Here is a 25,226-nt window from a genome sequence, read left to right as displayed (position 1 = left end):
TTTTATGCTGAGTTCAGAAAATGTTTTTTAGAAGCCCTTTTTGTTTTTCCTCAATTTCCCACATTCTGGGAGATTGTAATCTTGCTAAACACAGGCAGCTATAGTAGTTTTTAGGAACATGCTATTTACATTGGTTGGTACAAATTTCTGTACTTATTTGACTTTAAGAGCAATCACTGGCTTGACCTTTTTGGTAACATCTTCAGAATTTTTAGAGAGTATCTGAGTGCATGTCCTAGGTTTTCTGGTATAGTCAGTTTCAAATATTCTGAGTTTGTGCCTCCTAATTCCTGTATTTTTAAAAAAATGATAACAAGTCTTGAACTACAACTGCTGTTAAACTAGGGAAAATCCTGTGCTACTGTATCTCAGTTTTTCCTTTATAAAATATGGCATAGTACTAAACACTCAATCTAAATAACTCATTGAAAAGGTAAAGACACCAAAACACAGAGAAATCCAAATTATTTACTTAAAGACATATAGCAGTTCAGTCTTAGAGTCTACAACTTTGACCTCCTAATATGAGCCAGAATTTACTCGTTATGCAATTTTTTACTGGTAGAATTTGACCCAATGTTGGGGATTCTTGTAAAGTGTTTATAGAAAATTGAGATGCTACCTATATTAAGATAAAACTTACCAAATATCTTTGTCAAGTGTTTATTCATAGCAACTCTGTATAATTTTTTAATAGCCTGGATTCATTATGGTGGTCCCAGGTATTCTTTTCAGTACTCTTAGCTCAAATTTCTAGAGACCTCCTCTCTTGGTACTTTCTGGCAGTGGAAGTACTACTGATACTTGGTTACCTGTTTGCCCTCTACCTGCACTTGGACATCTATTTTTCAGTGCTGTTAGTGTGCATTGATAGTACTCTGCTCCTTGAGTTCTCAAGTAGTCTTCAGGGAACGCTTCATGTTCTGAAACTAACCCAAAGCATAGCTACTTTTCCTTTTTATTTTGTCATTAACAAAGAAGTCCACTCTGAAAGAATCCTGCATAAGAAACAGTTTTATCTGTAATGATAACATAGCTTCCCATGTCTTTGGGCCTTTTCTGAATAAGTTTTAATCAGTTCTCAATGTTTTACTGTCTGTACATTAAGTTGTAAAATGAACTAATTTTCAAATCTATTAGAGTGGTAGACAAACAGAGTTACTAAATCCCACAGTTTTTATTTTATAACTCACAGAAAGGAAACTATAACTTCAGCACATGAAATACATACTCCTAAAGTAAATGATGTTATTGCAAGTTTTTTTAAATAATCCAGTAACAAAAACAATTTATTTTTTTAGCTACTGCTGACCTTTGACCCTATCCTTGTTGAGAAGGTTGCGATTTTATTACACCATATCATGCAAGATAATCCACAGTTACCTCGTCTTTATCTTAGTGGAGTATTTTTCTTTATCATGATGTATACAGGTTCCAATGTGCTTCCTATTGCTCGGTAAGAACTTTAAAGGTAATCTTAAAGTTATTTGAAATGTAGAGGGATAGATTTTTTAAATTGATTATTTTTGTGAGTACATCATTGCTTTTGTTAAGTTTTTCATTATAAAAGCTGTTTAACTATATGTCTGAAAATTTGGCAGTTAGAGTGAGTAAAAAAATAACTCAGAATTATGCCACTTTACCACGAAGTGGTAAGAAGAATTTGTCAACATCTTTTATAATACATAACAATTCCATTAATATGTGTTTAATATAACTCTACGCATACTACACATACAGTTTTACATTTTGATTTTTCTTCAAATTGGGTGATTTTTCATATTACTACATAATCTTACTATGACTGTAATTAAAAAATCTTCCTAATTCATTTAATTTTTTTCCTTAATTAGAAATTAAACAATTTAGGAATATGTATTTTGCGGCTTTTATTTATCTATAAAAAAAATCTGATCTTTAGGAAGCTAAGGTTACTTAATTTAAATCAGTTCCTTTGTCTGACAGGTCATTTTTTTCCCCTAGATTTTTGAAGTATACGCATACCAAACAGGCTTTCAAGTCAGAGGAGGTAAGCCAGATTAATCCTCTGAATATATAATTTAACGCTGGATAAGCTATCTTGGCACTTAAGATCCCCTACCTGTGTATGTTTACTAGAATGTAAGCACTTGAGGGCAGGTACCGTTTTACTCATTTTTCACATTCCTTGTGTTACCTTGTACATAGAAAGTCATAAGGTAATTTTTTTAATGAAAATAAATGTTGCCCATTAGACTTAACATTGAAATTTTAGATGTGAATTATAACTTGACACTATGACTATAACTTGTTCCCTTTGTGTGAAATTTAGATTAATAATTTTCATAAATACTTTAGTGTATAAGTGAATCTCATATAATCAGCTAAAATTTAGTTAAGACATCAGTCTTCTTTTTGTTCAGATCACAAGGTGGCAGAAGTGCCAGGTTTCTTTTTTGAACCTGCTTAATTTTTAGGGTGCTCTCAAGTGTCCTTCCATTTTACTGGGCAAGAAAAATAGGAATCCAAAAAAGATAAGACTCATCCAGATAGCTTTTGCAACCTGAAACCTTATTTTTATTGTCAAAACATAACTAAAAGATGTTTCAAATTTTGTTAGGGTTTTTATGGAGCATTGATTTTCAGATCTTATTGAGAGCATAAGAATAAACCAAAACCAGACCACTGTTGAGGAGACTAATCAAGGAATGTTTATGCCAGTTTAACAGTGGATACTAGTTCAAACTGCATATTTTCTAGAGAAGCCAGTGAGGCCCTGGAAATAATCTGTCTAATGCTATTAAAGAGATGGCCATGGCAATATAATTTCCACAGTTTTATGCAAATAGAAAATGAGAATATTAAGGAAGTTTTTTAAAAAATTGCTTCTCATGCTATCATTAGGCATTCTTGAGCGTTCTTTTTTCCCTTTTTTTTCTGTGCAGTTAATGCATATGTAATCTTTCTTCCAAATTTTTATAACATGAGAAATGATACATCATTTCACCTAACAATATTTTGAATATACGGTGTGACAAAACTCTGGGTGCAGGAATTACCAAATCATAGTAGTCTAAAGAACAAAGCAAGCATTTTTTCATCCTAAAATTTAACGGATAGTGAATTTATGACTTTTATTAGCAAAAAGCCTGGAAGTATTCATCACCTAATTTGTCCTGCCACTCGGTGGTAAAACTATGTCTGGGTTTTCTTTGTCTTTGTCAGATCCTAGAGAAATAAAACATTATCAATTTGCCCAGAAGGAGAAAAGAAAATTATTTCTAGTCCTTAGGATTTTATTTCTATCAAGTAAAGAAATGAGTTTTAAAATTTAGTATGGTAAAGTATGGTCATTATCCTGATTACATTTGGCCAGCCAGAGAATATGAAGTCCTTAAAATAGCTAATTATAATTACTTTGAGTAGATATTCTCCATCTAAATAGCCATACTTCATGAGGACAGACTTTTTAAGATGCTGATTTTCTGGACTGACTTGTTTTTGAAAACAGAAGCAGGTGAAAATTGTAACCAGCAGCATAACACAGAATGGATGTAAATCTTCAGTGTGATCTTCTCCTTGTGGTTTCCCTTCCTGTATAACTAAGCCAGTTGTCCCAAGTAACGTTGGCAGCACCTGACACCTGACTGCTGGAGGCCCAGCAAATGTTAATCCTATCTTGGGAGCTCATGCCAAAGCCAGTTAATACCAGACATCTTCCCCTTCACATTTTGCCATGTTTTCATCTTAATTTCCAAAGCATAAAAGCAGTTTGTTCCAGTTGTTTTCTTAAAATGTTCTCTAACCTTAATTCATTTATTAGAAAATTGAAAGATAACTTTAGTGTTTCTATGTCTTGTTTTGTTTTAAAGACAAAAGGACAAGATATTTTTCAGAGAAGTATACTTGGGCACATCCTTCCAGAAGCAATGGTTTGTTACTTAGAAAATTATGAGCCTGAAAAGTTTTCTGAGATTTTTCTAGGAGAATTTGATACTCCAGAAGCAATCTGGAGCAGTGAAATGAGGTAAATAGCCCATTGACTGCATTTTATACTCAGAATCTGTGCATCTTGCCATCTGGTTTGACTTCTGTTAAAAGAACTGTTTTAACTAGCTGCATGATCTCAGCTACAGTAGTCATTGGTGCCAAGTTGGTGACGAGTTTGGAAGACTGGGCTGTACGCTTTTTTCTATTCTAACATGATTTGACAAAGTTACTGTTACCTTAATAGAGCTTTATATAAGGGCAGAGCCTATTAACCACTGGTGATTCTTAAACCAATTTATAGAACTGGTAGAATTTTAGGCAGTATGTATGAGGAATATATGGAGATAAAATCAAGACATGCCTCCTTGGTATTTGGAAATAGAATTGTACTCCACTAATTAAAAACTATGCCTATGTCGAATGGATCGCACCAAAGATAATCCCAAATCATAGAATGAGGCCCCCTAGTCAGCTTATTTTGACCTTAATGTGGAAGTTAGCATTTCTAAAGAATGTCCTTTAAGAGGAAAAGAAAAAGTAGAGGCACAGAAGCAGTTGTCAGCATCCAGACAGGCTCTGGAAAAGAGTTTACACTTCATAGACCAAATGTCAAGGCCACTCAGTCCTCTTAGCTAGATGGCAGTTGATCTTCTGAGTCAGTTATGCACTCCCTTGGCTAACTTCACACTCGCAGTGCCACTTGCTCTTTATCATTTGGCTTAGGTTGACCCGTGGACTTGGCATGTGCTAGGCACCAACTTGAATATGTTCTGTATGACAGTCCTGTTTTTCAGTGGGTACAAATGTATAGGAATATGGAAAGTCTTAACAACAGTTTTTCTATCTAATATTTTTCTCCTCTGATTGGTTAATATGAGTCCCTGTCTAAAAGATACAGCTATCTGTGTACTAATTACATCACGTTTTTGCTGAACTGAGGGTCAGAGCCCAGATTGTTAACTAAAATAAATACCATGTAGTGGGTTTCTTTGGGGTGCTGGGAAACTTAGTCCTCTGGTTATGCCCTCATGCGTTGTATGAGGTATACAGATGCCATACCATTTGACCTTCTAATGACTGATTTTTGAAAGGACTGGGAATATCAGCCTTTTGTTCTATAGTTGTGTTTGTAGATAAGTACTACAAATAAGTTTATATCGATTGAGGATTTTTACACAGTAACTTTAGAATGCCCTCAGTAACATATTATAAACACTTAATTTTAGGCCAATAATTGAATTATTCTAAAGAAGATCCATGTTATTATCGTGCGTGATTACCTGTCTTAACCTTTTTTTTTTTTTCCCCCACTGAAATAATCCCTCATAATGCTTGGAGATTTTTGTAATTGCAGGCGCCTCATGATAGAGAAGATTGCTGCCCATCTTGCTGATTTCACACCGCGTCTTCAGAGTAACACAAGAGCACTTTATCAGTATTGTCCCATCCCAGTAATCAACTATCCACAACTAGAAAATGAACTATTTTGTAATATTTATTACCTCAAACAACTTTGTGATACACTCCGATTTCCTGATTGGCCCATTAAAGATCCAGTAAGTCAGTAGATTATTTTGTGCCTTCTCAAACTGTAAAAATAGCTTCTAATCACTTCTGGATATTTCTTCCTCCTCTGATAAGGATTATAGCTTCCTTAAGTGTTCCCCCTTCCATAAGCACTATGCAACTCTGAGTGTAGTTTAATATATTTGGGTAAATCTCAAACTGAAAGATAACTTTTTGAGAAATTATTAAGAACTTTACAATCTTTATCTTTTTGACAAATATAAACATAATTTCATATATATAAACAATCATATACTGTAATGGCTTGGTGGAAACTTGTCTTTATAGCATACTGAGTAAGCTCACAGATATTAGAGTTAGGCAGTCTGGGATTGAGTCTCAGTTGGGCCATTAATAGGTCTGTTTAACATTGCTTGATTCCTCTAGGCCTCAGTTACGGTAATAGTAATACTATTACTAATAGCAACTATCTCATGTGGTTGGGCAAATTGAGAACTCATATTAAAAAATAGCATAATTCCTGGCACACATAGGAGGTACTAAGTGAGACCTGCTGATTTATACAGCACTGCCCTTAGGAACTCTCCAACTTGAGCCCCTGAATATCTACTGGAAGCCTGGAATGAAGCCTGGGTGCCCATGTTGGTTTGTTACTGCCGCAGAGGTTATGCCATCATCCTTACCAACAAAAGATCTCAGAACAGTTCTGTTTATACCAGTAGACACTGCCTCTTTACAGTACTGCGACCAGATGAAGACGGGTGTCTCTGCCACTTGGTCTGGATTCAGCATGAAGTAATAGAGGAGTATAGGTTTTTTAGTGAGACCTCGGTTTGAATCCAGTTCCATCACTTCTTAAGTGAGAAACATTGAGCTATAGCTCAGAATCTGAATGGTTTTTGAACGTATTATTAAAATTTTATAAAAGAATTAAGTCTGCTACAGTCTGTAAAGCACCTAGCTCCTTGGCATAGAGACATGCATAAATGCTAGCTTTCTTCTTCTGACCTGCTACCCAGACTCCCTTGTTTTTACTCTCCCTTAGGTTTGTTTGAATGCCAGCTTATGGGGAATTACATGAGATCACCTGGAGAAGCATGCCACCATAGACTGCTTTCTTTCTTACTGCAGTGTATCATCTACTAGTTTCAAATTTTTCTGTACTTCTGAACGTTTAACAATTAAAAATAAAGACCTAAAAATTGGCAGAGAATAAATATTTCACATAAGAGGGTTGTCTGGGTCGCTCAGTTGGTAAAGTGTCCAACTCTTGATTTTGGCTCAGGTCATGATCTCAGGGTTGTGGGATCAAGCCCTGCATCAGGCTCGGTGCTAGTCGTGGATCTGGCTTAAGATTCCCTCTCTCCTTCTCCTTCTGCCTCTCCACCCCCTCTAAAAAAGATCGCATAAAATAAAGAGAGGGATGTAGCCCTATAGCAGATACCTTGCTCTCTCTTTAGCAGTGCCAAGAAGGTGATTTTGATTATTTGTAGTTCAATAATTGTAATAATTGGATAGCCTAGAAATGTCAGTTTAAATATATATATAGCACAAGAATTCTGTAACTTAAAAGTTACATTCAGAAATACTTTAACTTTAAGAGATACAAATTTTAATCCTCTGTCTTTAAGGTTAAGCTTCTAAAAGATACACTTGATGCCTGGAAGAAGGAAGTAGAAAAGAAGCCACCTACAATGTCAATAGATGATGCTTATGAAGTGCTTAATCTCCCTCAAGGACAGGGGCCGTGAGTTATTTTCAGTATTTCAGTAGTAACTTTCTGCCTTGTCTTAGGATATTAATATCAAAGATGAAATTCTTAAACCAACAACTTCTAAATTTTTTTGCTATTGGTTCTAAATTTTTTGCTATTGGTTCTAAGTTTTTTGCTATTGCTTCCTAATTTATTTCCTATGGGAATAGCCATATGGAACTGTATCCTTGTGATTACCATTTACTGCACATTTATTAGCAGAATTAACACTTCTCTGTCCTTGCTGGTAAGCCTTCGCTGTCTATTAATTGAAGTAATGGTTGCAAAACACCTGGCACTATACCTGACACATGGTGGACACTCAGATATTCATCTTCGCCTTTCCTCTTACAGTTTGTGTTATACATGAGAAAGAGACTTGGTAACAGTATGTTTAGGTCACTAAGTGACAGATGTGTAAGAATGCAGGTTTACTTCACTAATTTATTGGAGATGATTTTGTAGTAGAATAGATAATATGAGAGAAAAATGGTTTATAGGACATTTTCTCAAGTATAGACTGAATTTGTGTATTTTTGAGAAGGCTGATAGTTAAAATCACTTAATATTACAGAGTTTGAAGTGTCATTCTGAAAAATTGGTTTGAAAAAAACATACTTTAGTTTTTCAAATATGGTTTTGTAATTTGAAGTGATTGATAACTTTCCATAGGGAACATTGAGTTTTTATCTTTTAGATGTAAAGTTAATATAAAGAATATTCTTTCTTGACTCTTGCTGGGTTTAATTTGATGCCTAATTTATGATCATATACAATAAAAGTAAGGTTCTTACAGTATTGTTTTAAATAATATAAAATTTTTTCTTGCACCTTACTCTGTTAAAAAAAATAATTTTGTTGTTTAACAGGCATGATGAGAGCAAGATTAGAAAAGCTTACTTCAGACTTGCACAAAAGTACCACCCTGATAAGAATCCAGAAGGGAGGGTATGTACTGCCTTTGGAGTTAGGACTTTCGGATTGACTTTCTTTGGCTCTATTATTATGGTAGATGGATAAAAGAGACACTTACTCCCTCTGCTCGTATCTGCCTCATAATATAATGCCCAGTGTATGTTAAATTAACTTTTAGCCCACATGCTTATGGTTTCTGCATGAATGGTCCTCCCTCAGTTTACCAAAAGGACTGCCCTTGTGACTCATAACTTCTGGATATTTTCTCCCATCTGAGAATTAACACTAATGGACAGTTGTATAAATAATTGAACATCAGGAGTGTGGATGAACTTAATTCATTTGTAGGTGATGTTATTGCCATACGAATTGCTCTGGGTACTTTTTTTTTTTTTTCTAATGACACCTGAAAAAGTAGAAAATTTGGATCAGACTTGAAGTTAACAGGTGTCAGCGTTTCCCGATCCTGCCTCTTCCAGCTTCTTACTAAAATATCAAGAAAGATTCATAAAAGATGAAATCACACAGTACCTTCTGTAACTAAGACTGATAGTTTATTGCTAGAAACTTGGAGTAATTTTCACTGTTTTCAAGGTTAATAACTTTTTTTATTAGAGATAGTATTCCTAATTGGGAAGACTTGGTATTGAAAAGATAATGCTTTTATATATTTGAGACTTTTTATCAAAAACTAGGAATTTTTTGAGAAATGGGCAGCAATGCAGATTCATCTGCGAGAGAAAACAATCAAAGTAGGAAGAAATTTTTGAAATCAGTGTTAAATTTCTAGACTTAACCAGCCAGATGTTAAAATACTCTATAAAGCTATAATAATACAATGTGACCCTGACACAAGAATCAACATGTAGATCAAGGAACATAATACAGTGTTGGAACAGTTTAAGAGACTGGATTTAGGAGTCAGACCTGAGTGTAAGTCTTAGCCCATCACCAGTTGGCTTTGTGCTCTTAGACAAGTTATTTAACATTATCTAAAAAATGAAGATATAACTGTACACACCTCATGTGGCTGTTTGGAGGCTTTAATGAGATAATGTTTGTAAAGCATATTCAGTACAATGCCTGCTATGGTACTCATTAAATAGTATCTCTTCTATTATAACTGTCTTTATAATAGCTTAGAAACTGTCTTTAGTGTGTATGAATTCAATGTGGGTATAAACCCAGTGAAGAATTTTTTTAGTAATGGTATTAAGATCAATCAAAAGCTATTTGGGGGCAGGGGAGAGAGAAAATTTCACCTTCCAAGTATACCAGCTAGATTACAATTGGAATGAGTTCCTTAATGTAAAAAAACCAAAATAATAACTAAAGAAGTTGCTGGTAAAATACAAACCAGCTGTGTTCTGTTGAAGTTGTGGTTTGAGATGTTCCAAACTAAAAGTTAATTATCTTTGGTCATATTACAGGATATGTTTGAAAAAGTAAATAAAGCATATGAATTTTTATGTACCAAATCAGCAAAAATAGTGGATGGACCAGATCCAGAGAATATAATTTTAATTCTGAAAACACAGAGCATCCTCTTCAACCGTCATAAGGAAGGTAAGGCATATGTTAATCTCAAATTTTAGTTTACCTTCCATTTAACTCTACAAGGTTACTTGTTTCTATAGCATATTTCAATAGATTTAGAGTTATTATTGCAAAAGATTTTTAGAATTGCATTTCACATATAGTAAAAGAGTAGTTTTCTGTCAGAAGGCCCAAAATGTTGTTTGTATTATACTTTCTACTTCCTATGTTTTTCAATATTTTACATTTCCAGCAAATTTTCATTTTTCTTTCCTGAAGGACATTTGTGTTCTGTGGAGGTACTTGGGTAGTTTTTTGTGTTTAGCCATTAAGCAGCAAACATTAAAGGAGATCTGTTAACGGATCTGGAATTTAAGGATCATTTCATGTTGTTCTTAAATCACAAATCACATGTAAAAGACTGTGCCTGTTATAACTTTAAAAGCTTCTAAAGCCTGGTCTGGTCTTTCCAACGCAACAGAAACTTCAGATGATCATATGCTTTTCTCATACTTCTCATTTCCTGTGGTAGCTCTCAAAACTTTCTGATCCTGGGGCCCCAGGTGACTCAGTTAAGGGTCTGCCTTCAACTCAGGTCATGATCCCAGAGCCCTGGGATCAAGCCCTGCATGGGGCTCCCTGCCCAGTGGGGAACCTGCTTCTCCTTCTCCTTCTGCCACTGCCCTTGCTCACGCGCTCTGTCTCTCTCTCAGTCAAATAAATAAAAAAATTAAAAAAAAAAAAAACAAAAAAACCTCTCTGATCCTGTGGGACAGTTTGAAAAACACTGTTTTAGAAGAAATAGGTATGATTTCAGCATACAGGGTTATTGGGAATTTCCGGTATGTTTGCAGGGTCATTTGCAATAACAATAGCGCCTACAAAGCCAGGAGTATGTTGTAAACGTTAAAGGCTTTGTTAGAGATGGGAAGTTAGGTTCAGGTTCAAGACAGCAGGTATCCTTTGGCTTGGGAAATGAATGGCTTGAAGTGCCGTGTGGGAGACCCATTTGCTCTGTAGGATGATGTTAGGAGAAAAGGAAGGGAGGACAGTGGGGATTTGACATAAGCAGGACTGTTGGGTAATTAAAGACAAGTGGGCTTGCAGTTTTAATATTGGAGGGGACAGCATGGGGATCTAGCAATTTGAGAGCAGTGATTAATTGATTCACTTTTGCATGAGTTGAACAGAACACTTTTAGGTATATCACATTTACCACTAATAAGAATGAGTTTAAAGAAGTCATTTTCAAACCATTGGTTGTGTTTTAATGGCTAACAGCTATATAAGAGTGGTAGTTGTGGCTTACCATTGGTTTGTTATCAAGGTCATAAAGTTTTTTCAGGCTGTGTATCCCACTTACCCAAAGGGGATTTATAGCTAATTAATTCTGGTGTGGGATCCTGATTTGTCTGTGCTGTGATCAAGTGAAAAGTTACAAAGATCCCATGGACAACATAGAAAGTAGTTATTTTGTGAAGGATCAAAACCACTACATACTTAATTAAGTTCAGTAAATTTATCAGAAAATACTCTATTTTTGGTGGAAGCATTTTGGAGAAATGAGCCAAACAAGTGTGCTAGAAAAAGAAAGATCCAAGAGATTTATACCATTTTAATTTCTTTTTATGAACTAGAATTAGGAGACATTTAAAATGTCAAATATTTTGTCATTTTCTTTAAGGGAACATAATTAAAAATAGTTAACTTAAAACCATAAGTCAGTTTTTGTTTTGTTTGCCATTTTTCCAACACTAACCGTTGATTATTTCAGATTTACAGCCTTATAAATATGCAGGATACCCCATGCTAATTAGGACTATAACAATGGAAACTTCAGATGACCTCCTTTTCTCAAAAGAATCACCACTGTTGCCTGCTGCTACAGAGCTGGCTTTCCATACTGTCAACTGCTCAGCCCTCAATGCTGAAGAGCTCAGAAGGGAGAATGGAATTGAGGTAATGTGGAATGTCCTCTCTGCTTCACTTTCAGTTCATTCAGGCACATTGTATGACTTTTGGCAATAGAGAATTCACCAAGTATAAGTAAAATTCATATAATTTCTTAATTTTAATTTATTCCAGCAAATAACATGCTATAGTCTCCATATTCTAGTGCTAGAATTAAAAATAGAATGGAGCCTTATTTCATAATATGAATGGGATAGTATTGGATTCAAGATTGGTAAACTTGGCAGCTTACAAACTAGCTGATTGGGAATGTTTAAAAAGAAACTTATGGTAATCCTTTGTTTATTTAACAAATGTTAAGCAAAACACCTTTATTTACCAAGTATCTAACATGAAAAGATTTTTAATATTTTATTCCTATAAGAAAAGGCTTTTCTGGCTTCAAGTCCAAATGTAGAATTAATGGCTGATCTTCTCTTTTTCCAGGTGTTACAGGAGGCGTTTAGTCGCTGTGTGGCTGTCTTGAATCGTTCTAGTAAACCAAGTGACATGTCAGTACAGGTGAGGCTAACATGTATGGTTCTAAGAAAGTTATACTTGACTAGTGGTAGTTCAGACTTGAACATCTATGAGGATCACTTGGAGGGCTCATGAAAATGTGGTTGGCTAACCTCCACTCACCCTGCTGCCCACTGTTTTGATTCAGTGGTTCTGGGGTGGAGGACTGAGAATACGCTTCTCTAACAAATTCCCAAGTGATGCTGATGCTGTTGGTCTCTACATCATGCTTTAAGAAGTACTGCAGTGAATTACTTGTGATCTAGTGGCTTAATTTTTTTTTTTTCTTAGAGAATAATATAATGAAGCTTTCTATCTCCATCACCCAGTTTCACACATTTGTCATTTTGCCATTCTTGTTTCCTTTATCATCTGCCCCCTTCCCTGACTTTCTTGTTTACCTCTGTCCATCATCCCTTGTACTTTTTTTCTAGTTGTGTTGAGAAATAATTGGCATGGCATCATTGTATAAATTTAGGGCATATAGCTTGATGCTTTGATTTATATATATTGTGAAAAGATTACCACAGGTTCAGCTAACATTCATTGTCTTATACAGATTCAATAATCCACCCCTATTGTAGTTTTTATTTTTTTTTTTTAAGGTTTATTTATTTATTTGACAGAGCACAAACAGGGGGAGCGGCAAGGAGAGGGAGAAGCAGGCTTTCCACTGAGCAGGGGGCCCAATGCAGGGCTTGATCCCAAGACCCTGGGATCATGACCTGAGCAGAAGGCAAGCACCTAACTGACTGAGGCGCCCAGGTGCTCCCCTCACTGCTACAGTGTTTTAATTGGTTTATTTTCTTTCTATTTATAATTGAATGATAGAAAAATCCATCAGGAATTCATTGAGATTATTGTAGAATGCATCTTTTTATGTGATCCTTTTTTTAATGCCAGCGGATTTTAGGATTTAAAACAATCAAGTTCAAGCTCTTTAGTTTCATCCTGAGAATTGTAATTCTGCAATGTTAATAGGTTGGGCAAAAATACCTTAATCCAGAGTTGGCAAACAATTTTTATAAAGGGCCAAAGAGTAGACATTTCAAACTTTCAGGCTATAGATACAGTCTCTGTTGCATATTTTTGTGGTTTTCTTTGCAGCCCTTTAAAGATGTAAAAATCATTCCTTGCTCCCAGCCATGCAAAAATAGGCCACAGTCATTTTGGCCTATGCACTGCATGGCCATTGGCTGCCAACCCTGCATCTGTAGGAAATCATAATCATAACCAGGAATACTGGCGATTCAACAGAGATGTTCTCTCTTTTTTTTTTTTTTTTTTTTTAAGATTTTATTTATTTATTTGACAGGCAGAGATCACAAGTAGGCAGGGGTGGGGGCATGGGGGGAGAAGCAGACTCCCCACTGAGCAGAGAGCCTGATGGGGGCTCAGTTCCAGGACCCTGAGATCATGACTGAGCCCAAGGCTGAGCCACCCAGGTGCCCCAGAAATGTTCTTTTTAATTTTGAAGCATCATATGTACTATTAAAACATTATTCATGAATCTTTGCTGATTTTATTTCTGCTGTCTTAAATAAGGACCACATGTAACTCTCTTGTTTTGCTCTGTTTTGTTGTGTGCAGGTGTGTGGACACATAAGCAAATGCTATAGCGTGGCTGCTCAGTTTGAAGAATGCCGAGAAAAGATCACAGAAATGCCTGGCATCATCAAGGATCTCTGTCGGGTGCTATATTTTGGCAAGGTACAGCTCATTTTTAATGCTTTCTGGATGCAATAAGCAATGGGTGTTCTTGTCAAGTAAGTAGCCAGTTCCCAATTTATAAATCAGCTGTTTTTCCCAAAATCATTTTTATGTGCATTATTTGGATCTCTAAAATCATTTTTCACAGAGCCTTTGCTGTAAATGGAGGCTTTTGTTCTTAACTGTGATCTATAAGGAATAAAACTAAAGTGATACTTGTATAGCAAAGTGGTTCTCATCTGAACATTTGAAGAGAGGCAGAGAAGAAATGAGAGACTAGAGTAAATAGATGTGGTGCAAGTAAAGGACCGTGTGAAACATGAAATAGTAACTGCCTGGTGAGAAAGGCTTTGTGGAGCTGAGAACTTAGCACTTCCTCCCAATCCAGTCGTGCTGCGGGCAGCTGGCTGGGGTAGATGGAAGTGGTGACTGGGAAGGAGAGAGAGATTTCTTAGATAACCAGAGAGAATGAGTTGTGTTGGAATAGAACAGGATTGGGGTGCTGATCCTGGCCTGAGGTATCTAGAAATAAGGAATCTGATGAAAATCTCTCAACTATATTTACACGATGTCCTTAGAAGTATTTAATAAGAATACAGACTCTGACCTAAGGAAGCAAATCCACAGACCTCTGCTGAAGATACTGCTGATACACTTAGGATCCTAGCGTATGAGTTGCTGTTAATGCCTTATCACTACTTTTAAAAATTAAAGATATGAAAAATGGAAAAAACTGTGTTCCCAAGACTTTAAGCACTAGCTTCAAAGATAATTCTCTGTCTTGTCACAGGGTCACTTTTAATTTTAGGCTTTAAGGGATATTGGATTCAGATTTAAGTTGGAATTGAAAATAGAATAGGAGGTAAACATCTTGCACAGTAAGATAGCTACCTTGACATAAATTCACAGCCAGTTTCTCTTGGGAGTTTTTTAAACCCTGTAATTTCATTATTCTTTCTTTCTTTGTTTTAAAGATTTTATTTATTTGACAGAGAGAGATAGCGAGAGAGGGAACACAAGCAGGGGGAATGGGAGAAGGAGAAGCAGTGCCTCCCACAGAGCAAGGAGCCTGATGCGGGACCCTGGGATCATAACTTGAGCTGAACGCAGATGCTTAACAACTGAGCCACCCAGGCGCTGCTAATTTTATTATTCTTACTCTCACAGAGTATTCCGCGGGTTGCTGCTCTTGGAGTAGAATGTGTCAGTTCTTTTGCTGTGGATTTCTGGCTTCAGACACACCTATTTCAGGCTGGGATTTTGTGGCATCTACTTGGTTATCTGTTTAATTATGACTACACACTAGAAGAGAGTGGCATTCAGAAAAGCGAGGAAACAAACCAGCAGGTAACTCACATTGCTGTAATCTTGAATTTGAACCCATACCATAGGTTAATGCGGAATTAATGCAAAGCAGAGTTCCAGCTATTCAGAGCCCCAGACATAAACTGTTTTCTAGATAACTTAAGCTTATTGCTCTTTAAGCCCCACAACTTTTTATCTTAACTACTTGTGCTAGAAGGATACAATGGTGGGAATTTGCAGTAGCATATACAGAATGTAACAGTCTTTTCTTGATTACTTAGAGTTACCTTTATGATTGCAAAATTATGGTTGTGTAACACAGGGAAATATAACAGTAATATTGGGCTGTTGGGGCTAGCCACCCCTAGATACTTTAGTACTTAACTGATTTTCTTGAATATTTTTTCCTCTCTCTCCTTGTTTAGTCACTGTCATTCATTATTCCTGTCGTTCATGTTTCTTTAGCAGGCAAGTCTGCCTGCCTATCCCCTACTCCCCACCCTATGCCCAAATGTGCTTCTTCCAGTTATCTACAAGATACTATATTGGCTATAAATGAATATACAGATTCTGATTTCCTTTTGTGTAAATGAAAGAGTAAGCTCTAATGCATAAGCTCTTACATCAGTGTTGGGGACTTGCTTTTGCTCCTTAAATGTGTCCCAAATAGTTTTGTTTTGTTTTGTTTTTTCCTTATGGTTTTGATTCCATAAAGGTACCATGTTACTTATGTAATATAACAGATCTACTTCAATGTCTTAATTTTTTTTTTATAACAGGAAGTAGCCAACAGCCTCGCTAAACTGAGTGTCCGTGCCCTAAGTCGCCTTGGAGGATATCTGCCTGAAGAACAGAAAACCCCAGAAAATCCAACCATAAGAAAAAGTTTAGCTGGCATGCTGACACCCTATGTTGCTAGAAAACTTGCTGTGGTTAGTGCTACAGAGGTACGTTGCTTCAGAATAGCCTGGGTTTTGATGAATGTTCCAAGGTCATTTAAATAGTAGAATAACACAACAATGTTGATTGCTCTAGGAAACCTAAAAATTGAGAATGATCATGTTTGTTCTTTCATCCAAGAAATTCAGTTTATTGTGGATTGATCCTGATAATATCAGGTCTGCACGCCTACTGTTTCTGCAGGGGAAAATTAACTTTGTTTTTCGGCTCTGGAGCCCACCATAATTCTTAGCAACCTTGTGTCACAAGGGGACAGGAAAAGAGAACAAACTTGGAAATGGTATTTCACAATGGGCAGAGAAGTGGGAGTTAGGAGACTCTGAGTCTATTTATGGCTGTTTCTTTTCTTCCTTTCTTTTTTTTTTTTTTCCCCTAAGATTTTTATTTATTTATTCGAGAGAATAAATAGGAGAGACAGAGCATGAGTACTGGGTAGGGAGAAGCGGACTCCCCATTGAGCACAGAGCTTGATGCAGGGACCCTAATCATGACCTGAGCTGAAGATAGATGCTTAACCGACTGAGCCACCCAGGCACCCCCATTTTTGGCTGTTTCTTACGTCTCTAACTTAGACACAGAGTTGAAATCCTAAAAGCTAACACACATACATGCATTCATGACAGAAATCAAGCATTTTTTTGACAGCTCTGCCAACCTCTTTGGCCTCTTCTGTGAGGATCATTGAGAAACAATCCAAGAATGTGGCATTAAAGAATTAAACTATAAAAATCCATTCATTAGAATACTATGAAGCCCTAAATTGTAAAGGTATGTTTAAAGACATTAAAAGTAGTTTAAAGTATTTTAAGTGAAAAGGCTAAAAATCCCATTTTTGGTATTAAAAAAGTGTATGGATGGATCTGTACTAATATGGTAACTGTAGTTACCCTTGAATAAAAGAATTCTAGACTATTTTTATGTTTTCTCTTATGATTATGCAATCCTTTTGTAAGGGAAGAAGTCCTCAGTGTCCCAGATATAAAGTACTCTTAGAATTTTTAAATATTTGTTTTTAATTCAGTCTGACTCTTTTTTTGGTGTAGGCCATTGCTTTTCAGTGTCCCCTGAGTAAGAGGTGAAGAGCTTTAGATGCTACTCTTTTTTTTTTTTTTTTTTTAAGATTTTATTTATTTATTTGTCATAGAGAGAGAAGCGAGAGTGAGCACAGGCAGACAGAGTGGCAGGCAGAGGCAGAGGGAGAAGCAGGCTCGCTGCCAAGCAAGGAGCCCGATGTGGGACTCGATCCCAGGACGCTGGATCATGACCTGAGCCGAAGGCAGCTGCTTAACCAACTGAGCCACCCAGGCGTCCCAAGATGCTACTCTTAATCTTCATATTTTTTCTGAGTTTTGTGTTCAGCAGCATGATGTATTTTACTGGGGAGACATTCTTTCCAGAAATACTGGCAGGTTGTTGATAAACTACGCGGTGGGGGAAGCATTTCAGAATCTTGGTCTGAACACCATTTGGATTTTTTAAAATGTTTATTTTAAACCACAATTCTCAAAGTTTTACAATTCTTCTAAGAGTTTTTTTTTTTTTTTTTAAGATTTTATTTATTTGTCAGAGAGCAAGAACATAAGCAGGGGGAGTTGTAGGGAGAGGCAGAGAGAGAAGTAGGCTCCCTGCTGATCAAGGAGCCTGATGTGGGGCTTGATCCCAGGACTCTGGATCATGACCAGAGCCGAAGGCAGACACTTAACCAACTGAGCCACCCAGGTCCTACCTAAGAATGTATTCTTCAGTCATTTTAGTTAACTAATAGTTAACATTTTTAAAACAAGTTAGATGGTTTTGTCTAAGACAAAGGTATTAACCCACTGACTTCCTGCTAGCGTAGAGCTTTGTAAATGTAAAATGTACAGAAATTTGTATTAAAACATTTGAAGGAGAGTTAGATGTCTATTCACTTTTAATTGCAGAGGACCAGATAGACAAAGGGAAAGCGTTGTGGATGGCTAAGCAGAAGCTATGCTTTCAGAATTGCTTAATGCAGCCTTGGGTTTGGCTAAGAAAATCGAAAGTGACTCTCTGCCCATAAATTTTGCTTCCCTTCACTGCAGTGTGCTTCAGAAAGATTTAGATTTTGTTTTCAGATATGTTTATATAAAGGTAGTATGGAATGATTCTTTCTAAGCCTATGTTTACTAAGAGTTTATTAAATGTTTCAGCACAAACTGTCTCTCATATTTTTCACTGTAGCAGAGCAAATGTTAAGGATGTGAAGTCACACAGGCTCTAATTTGAATCCCAGTTTTCCCCCGCTTAAGGGCTGGTTGTGTGACTTGGGACAAATCATTAGATTGCTCTTAGCTTTGATTTTTCTCAGCTGTAAAATGGATAATATCAACAAACTTGTTAGAACTATTGAGGCCCATTATACTTAAGGCACTTACTACAGGGCTTGGCATGTCATCAGCAGTTTCAGTAAATGCTAACTTGCACTATTTTTTTTCTGTTAAAAAATAGTAATATTCTGTGTCCTAGATTCTGAAGATGCTCAACAGCAACACCGAGAGCCCCTATTTGATATGGAATAATTCTACAAGAGCAGAACTACTTGAGTTTCTTGAATCCCAACAAGAAAACATGATTAAAAAGGTATGTTATTGTTTCATAAACTTCTGGGGTTACTTGGTCTCAAAAAATATTCTCTGGAAACATAATTCAGTACTGACAAGACAGAAACATACTGTTTCTCCATTTGGTGTTAGGCCTACAGGTTTTTGCCACCTAATGGGTGGCCCATGTAAGAACAGCAATCTTGTACTAAATGATAAATTTGTGTTTGTTGTTGTCCCGTTTACATGTAGCTATTCCCCTTTTTAATGAATTTTTATCTCCAAAAACACTGTTAGAGTTGTTGTCTTTGGCTTCTTTTCCCAGTACATCAAAATTGCTTTCTGGTATCAGAATCGAACAGTTTCTCCTGTCTTGACACCTTCTGGTGGAGAATCTATGAAGCTGTGAAAAACAAAAAACAACAACAAAATAACCAAGATAGTCCTATGGCCAAAGATAAGGCCTGCTTAGTCCATACACTGGATGGTTGAGACTTGATGGTTTAGCAGACAGTTACGTTTATGGGCTTAGATTTTATTGAACAATAAAGACCAATGTTATGTCCTGAATTATTCAGGATTTTTTTTTAAACTCATTTCATGATAGAACTCTACAGATCAAAGTTTTGAGAATTGCGGAGCTGGAGAGAACAGGTCTCACATTCTTATGCATCTCTTCTTTTGCCAGAAGAAACATAATAGCATCTTCTCTTTGTTTAACACTTTACAGTTTATTGTATACTTTTACATACCATTTCAGTCCAACTTAAATTCTGTGTAATTTCCACCTAAATCTACATTGGTGCTGTTTTTCTGACATTCCTCTTTTCTGTCTTTTTCCTTTTCCTTAAATGGATACGCTTCCCAGTGTGGCAACCTCTGTATTACCATATCTTCTTTCTTTTTTTTTCTTCAGAGACTCTTTTTTCTAGCACTTCCATTCAGTGTATTACTTCTCTTTTTTTAATTTATTTTTTTACTATTTTTTTAATTTTTTTTTTTATTAACATATAATGTATTATTAGCCCCAGGGATACAGGTCTGTGAATCGCCAGGTTTACACACTTCACAGCACTCACCATAGCACATACCAGTGTGTTAATTTTTAAAGGCCAGTCCTGACGTGTTCACTTCCTAGCTCCATCACCCTAGAGCTGACCAGGCCAGATGTCTGCTAAGTGGAGTGAGAAGAACCAAGTGTCATACTAGCTTTATAAACATTAGCTCTAAGACCCCTCGTTGGATGACCTCTGTGATCTTTTGAAATTTTAGAATGAGTTATAATATTAACCTTTGGACTAAAAAATAACTCATGCCTATTCAAGAGTTAATATTATTAGTTGTAAACATTAATACTGCATTGAGTGCTTTGATGTGTGTCCCACCACAGTTTCCCTCTAGAAAAAAAATGGAACTTCCAGGCTATTTATCTGTTAAGTTATTAAATTGACTATGGTTAGATTTATAAATCAGATGATGATTCTGATTTACATCTAATAGACTGTTTTCTTTTTTAAAAAGGGTGATTGTGACAAAACTTATGGATCAGAATTTGTCTATAGTGATCATGCCAAAGAACTTATTGTAGGGGAGATTTTTGTTAGGGTGTATAATGAAGTCCCAACTTTCCAACTAGAGGTAAGCTCTCTACTTTTCATTTTGTCTGATACCCTCAGTCATTTTTTTTATTGAAAGCTGCTAGTTTATTCACACTAAATAAGTTGAAATAATACATGTTCTTTGCCAGGTGTGTTACACTCACCTGGGTATGTGATGTGGTTACCATAAGTAATTTGTAAACCTCTTTATTTTGCTTGTTGAAGAATTTATTTTGTGGATTCATGAAAATAAGTATTCCTTGCCCGACTGTTTTTTATATTTTATGCATGATGCTACCTAACTGTGTCATGTGCATATGCCTTTGACTTACTAGTCTCTCCTGGAAGTGCAAGGTCATTTACACATTAACTATATCATGTAGAATATCAGACCACCAGACAGAAGTATTTCTCTGGCCAATTATTAGAGGAAAATAAGAAGATACCAGTGGAAAGCAAAGAGATTTTTTAGAAAATGATTGAGGTCAAACCATGTCATTTCTTTTGATGATCCCTAATCACTTTCAGAAGCAAACGAGGAGCTTTTTTATCTTCAATTCTTGGTGGTCATGTATAGGAATTTTTTGTTGTAGTTTTTTCTTTGGAGGGAGTGGCAAGGAGGATTTGGTGGTTGGTTGGTCTATAAGAAGGGAAGAAGTGAGGCTTTGGTTTGTTTTTGTTTTTTTGTGTTTTAAAATTTATTTATTTGAGAGAGAACACAAGCAGAGAGAGTGGCAGGCTCCCCACTGAGCAGAGAGCCCAATGCGGGGCTGGATCCCAGGACCCTGGGATCATGACCCCAACCAAAGGCAGATGCTTAACCGACTGAGCCACCCAGGTGTCCCCCTGGGGCTTTGTTTTAAAGTTTGCACTTGGGAAAAAAGGAATCTACTAAACCATAATGTATATTATGTATCACAGAATAATTTGTATAAATAGCTGTTAAGCAGAGTGAGTTCATTGATTTGTGAAGTCTCTTTGAAAACTGTCCTTCAAATTTATATTCTAAAAAAATATTTTTTTAAATATAAAAATATAACCAAATTGTGGAAGTTACATACGGTACTATCAGTTACTTTGATTTGTAAAAGGAAGAGATAGATACACTAATTTAGAATTTGTATACTAAGGTCCTAATGGGACTCTATCAGATCTCTAATGTATCGGGACAAAAAAAGTTGAGAAATGCTTTCTTTTTTTTTTTTTTTTTTAATTAATTTTTTATTTTTCAGCATAACAGTATTCATTATTTTTGCACCACACCCAGTGCTCCATGCAATCCGTGCCCTCTACAATACCCACCACCTGGTACCCCCAACCTCCCACCCCCTACCCCTTCAGAATTCTCAGATCGTTTTTCAGAGTCCATAGTCTCTCATGGTTCACCTCCCCTTCCAATTTCCCTCAACTCCCTTCTCCTCTCCATCTCCCCTTGTCCTCCATGCTATTTGTTATGCTCCACAAATAAGTGAAACCATATGATAATTGACTCTCTCTGCTTGACTTAGAGAAATGCTTTCTAATGCAACTGGGTTTTACTTCTTCTGCCCCCAAATCCATAAGTGTTCATGTATATGTATAATTTAATCGTTCCATACCCTGAAGTTTTTTGGGAGGAAGGGAGTGGGTGTTGCTGTGGAGTCTCATAGTTATTTCTGAGAGCACACATGTTTGTAAATATTTCTCCACTCGACTTAGGTCCCAAAAGCATTTGCTGCAAGTCTTTTGGATTATATAGGCTCCCAGGCCCAGTACCTCCACACATTCATGGCTATCACACATGCTGCAAAAGTGGAGTCAGAGCAACATGGAGACCGCTTGCCAAGAGTGGAAATGGCTTTGGAAGCTCTGAGAAATGTCATAAAATATAATCCAGGTGTGTGACTGTACCCTTCATCAGTAAGATCCTTACAATAGCAGGGCCCTAAACATTCCAGTTCTTGATTTTATCAGAGAAACTTAAGGAAAACAGTATACTTGGTTATAATGTTTTACTTGATATAATGTAACAAGAATTGGCTCATAATATTTTTACCTATAAACAGTAGAGTGGAAGGAGGGGAGATGAAGGCATCATGTTTAGAATTCATATCTCTAAGAAAAAAATTAGTCTCGATGAGTTGAAGAGACAGAATAACTTGATAGTATAAAATTTCATATTGATGACATAAGTTGACATATAAGTACTTAAATTAGATCAATTTATTAGGTGATCTGATTTGTCTCTTCTGGTATCTAACCCAATGCTGTGTATAGATGGGCTCTTATATTTTTGAGAAACTACCTGAAGGTTTTGGTGTATAAAAATTGTAATAAAAAAAGTGAGTTTTCATTCTTACACAGGCTTAAGAGGATATTTCCAAAAATGTTACCACTCTTGCCTGACAGCAGGGAGACGCATGAGTGAAAACTTGAAAGCTTCTTCTAATTCTAACTTTGATAACAAATATGGTGCATAAAACCTAAAACAATATAGATTCAGTTTAAGTAACTTGAGGACCCCAAATCCTTTTTGTTAACATTTATCATTAACTCTCAGTTACTCTTTTGCTCTTTTCCATATATATTACAGTGGTATAGGGGTTTGAAAATGAATTTAAAAGCAATCTATTTATAGAGTATTTTCAGACTCCTTTAAATTGAGGAGTCTTAGTGAATTATCTTCTGAAGTCTTAAAAAACTACAGATTATACTATATATTCCACTAACATATAGTAAAAGGAAAAATACATTGCACAGAACCTTAATGTTTAATATTTTTATTCAATTAACATAATGATAGTAAGTATATAGGATTGGGGTTTGAGGTGCGTAGGAATGGAAACAGTATTCAGTTTTATGTATTTTCACAAGGAGCCCTTTGTATATCCATACAGTTGTTTGTAATGTAGTCCTCAACTGACAGAGTTCTAATTCAGTTTATATTAAAAGCAAATGATATCACACTCTGCCAAACTGTAATTAGGCTGAGGGGGTAGGTCTAAGGTCTAAAGCTAAAGAGTAGAAATATCATTATCTTACACCCTTATTTTTTAAGTTGCATTTGCATTGTGTATTTGAGATACTTGGTTTTAGTTTGAAGGCTGGGGATATGGATGGAAATGAAAACAAAATAAACTTAAGAAATTTTTTTTTTTTTTTTGAGAGAGAGAGGGAGCGAGCATGAGCACAGGCAGACAGAGTGGTAGGCAGAGGCAGAGGGAGAAGCAGGCTCCCCACTGAGCAAGGAGCCCGATGTGGGACTCGATCCCAGGACGCTCAAACTTAAGAAATTTTATCTTACTTTTTGCCTCTTAAGATTTACTGCTGTTTAGAAGGTATTCCATTTATTCCGTGTCACAAATGTTGAGAAAGTGTTGTCAGAGACTTAGAATTGATAGTAAACAACAGTGTAGATCAGTTTTCTGAAGGTATGTACTTAGAACATCTCTTAGAAATAAAAGATAAATCTCTTATTCTTATTCCTTAGGCTCTGAAAGTGAATGCATTGGGCACTTTAAGTTAATATTTTCTCTTCTCCGTGTCCATGGAGCTGGTCAAGTGCAGCAGTTGGCTTTAGAGGTAAAGGAATTTTGTATTAAAGCATGCTGTCTCTCCTACCACTATCTGAAGTTGAATGGAAGTTTGCATGTATTTTCTTTTCTTTTCTTTTTTTTCTTATTTTGTCTATTAAGCCAAGTAAATGTGTTCTTAAAACTTAAATTAGTATACTCATTTTGAAGAACAGTGTTGCATGATGTTGTTCAGGGTGGTTCCCTGTGTGGTCATTGTCTGCCATGCATCAGAACTTGGGATGCATTATATAGTGTCATGCAATGTGGGTTAAGGAATGGGCCTTACTGGGGAAGCTTGGAAGCCAGAGATGACAGGAACAGGGGGCAGGATTTCCCTGATCTCTCAGTGTCCCCAGAGACCAGGGCATACTGCTGGCCACACGCTATACATTTGTGTTCAGAGAACTCACCTACCCCCTTCCCTTCAGTTGCTGTCCTTTTTTAGTACAAAATTAGATTAGTACAAAAGCAACCTCTTCACTGAGGGTTACAGACAACTGGGCTGTTAGGATGTTTACAGGAGCTGTCTAAGAAAGCCAGCTGCCCAGAATCTTTGGGCTTTAGTGGTCCAAGAGAAGTTGGAAGTCCCTTTTTTAGGAGAATGAAACCACTTGTCCCATGGGAGGCTGGGTGCAGCCTTTGACTCTGGGAGAAGCAGGAGGTTTCTGGCTACAGGGGTCTCATTGTCAAGGCAATCCAGAGTGGGCTTCCCGGATCATTTTTCAGATGATCCTGCTAATTGTAACATACACAATTTATTGTAAAGAACGCCAGATTAAACCCTGAAGCAACAGGTTTATGAGCAGTTTATGAATTAGTTGCATAACATGTTCTTAGGTTGCGTTCTGGTTGAAAAGATTTTTAATAAAATAATTTAAAAAACTTATTAACAAGCATGTTCTTTTAATTGGAGAGCATGTTTCTCTACTTAATTCCTCCATATCCTTATAACTTTTTAAATGAACATCATTAAATCTGACATGTTGGTTTGAGATGCTGACCATGTGTTTCAAGTGACATTGATCTTCTAGATTTATACTATAAAAGTCAGACTTGAGAGGTCATCTTCTTTGAAAGAAAAACATGCCTGTTCCTTTATAACAGATAGAAAGATAAACTAAATCTCTTGTGCTGGGCACTGAAGATATTTACTATCTCCCTCTAAAAGCAAAAAGAAAGTCCCAGTAGTGAGGATCATTATCTTCTAACCACTCCCCACCCCAGTTGTGACTGAAATACATAGTATGGAGCATGAACTGTATGGGATTGAAGGCATCTTTATAACCTCGAGATTGTGACTTGTTTCAAATATATTCTTTAGATAATTACATTTAATTCTTATCTCTAAATTAATAGGAAGTTTATATAT

The 25,226-nt window shown here is 36.2% G+C and overlaps 1 protein-coding gene across 1 annotated transcript in view; it reads left to right on the top strand.

Annotated features, from left to right (window-relative positions):
• DNAJC13 (DnaJ heat shock protein family (Hsp40) member C13) overlaps positions 1–25,226 on the top strand; it is a 124,816-nt gene that overhangs the window by 77,952 nt on the left and 21,638 nt on the right. The window contains exons 31-46 of the mRNA XM_047737029.1: positions 1,302–1,456; positions 1,984–2,029; positions 3,852–4,006; positions 5,324–5,525; positions 7,128–7,243; positions 8,119–8,197; positions 9,595–9,730; positions 11,475–11,659; positions 12,098–12,172; positions 13,760–13,879; positions 15,047–15,226; positions 15,964–16,131; positions 18,632–18,745; positions 20,227–20,343; positions 22,002–22,179; positions 23,773–23,864. Of these exons, the coding sequence (XP_047592985.1) occupies positions 1,302–1,456; positions 1,984–2,029; positions 3,852–4,006; positions 5,324–5,525; positions 7,128–7,243; positions 8,119–8,197; positions 9,595–9,730; positions 11,475–11,659; positions 12,098–12,172; positions 13,760–13,879; positions 15,047–15,226; positions 15,964–16,131; positions 18,632–18,745; positions 20,227–20,343; positions 22,002–22,179; positions 23,773–23,864 (2,118 nt within the window). The remainder of the gene's footprint in view (positions 1–1,301; positions 1,457–1,983; positions 2,030–3,851; positions 4,007–5,323; positions 5,526–7,127; positions 7,244–8,118; positions 8,198–9,594; positions 9,731–11,474; positions 11,660–12,097; positions 12,173–13,759; positions 13,880–15,046; positions 15,227–15,963; positions 16,132–18,631; positions 18,746–20,226; positions 20,344–22,001; positions 22,180–23,772; positions 23,865–25,226) is intronic.

This window comes from Lutra lutra, chromosome 1, assembly GCF_902655055.1.
Source record: "Lutra lutra chromosome 1, mLutLut1.2, whole genome shotgun sequence".
NCBI classification, from domain to species: domain Eukaryota; kingdom Metazoa; phylum Chordata; class Mammalia; order Carnivora; family Mustelidae; genus Lutra; species Lutra lutra.
This window is presented reverse-complemented; position numbering and strand designations above follow the sequence as displayed.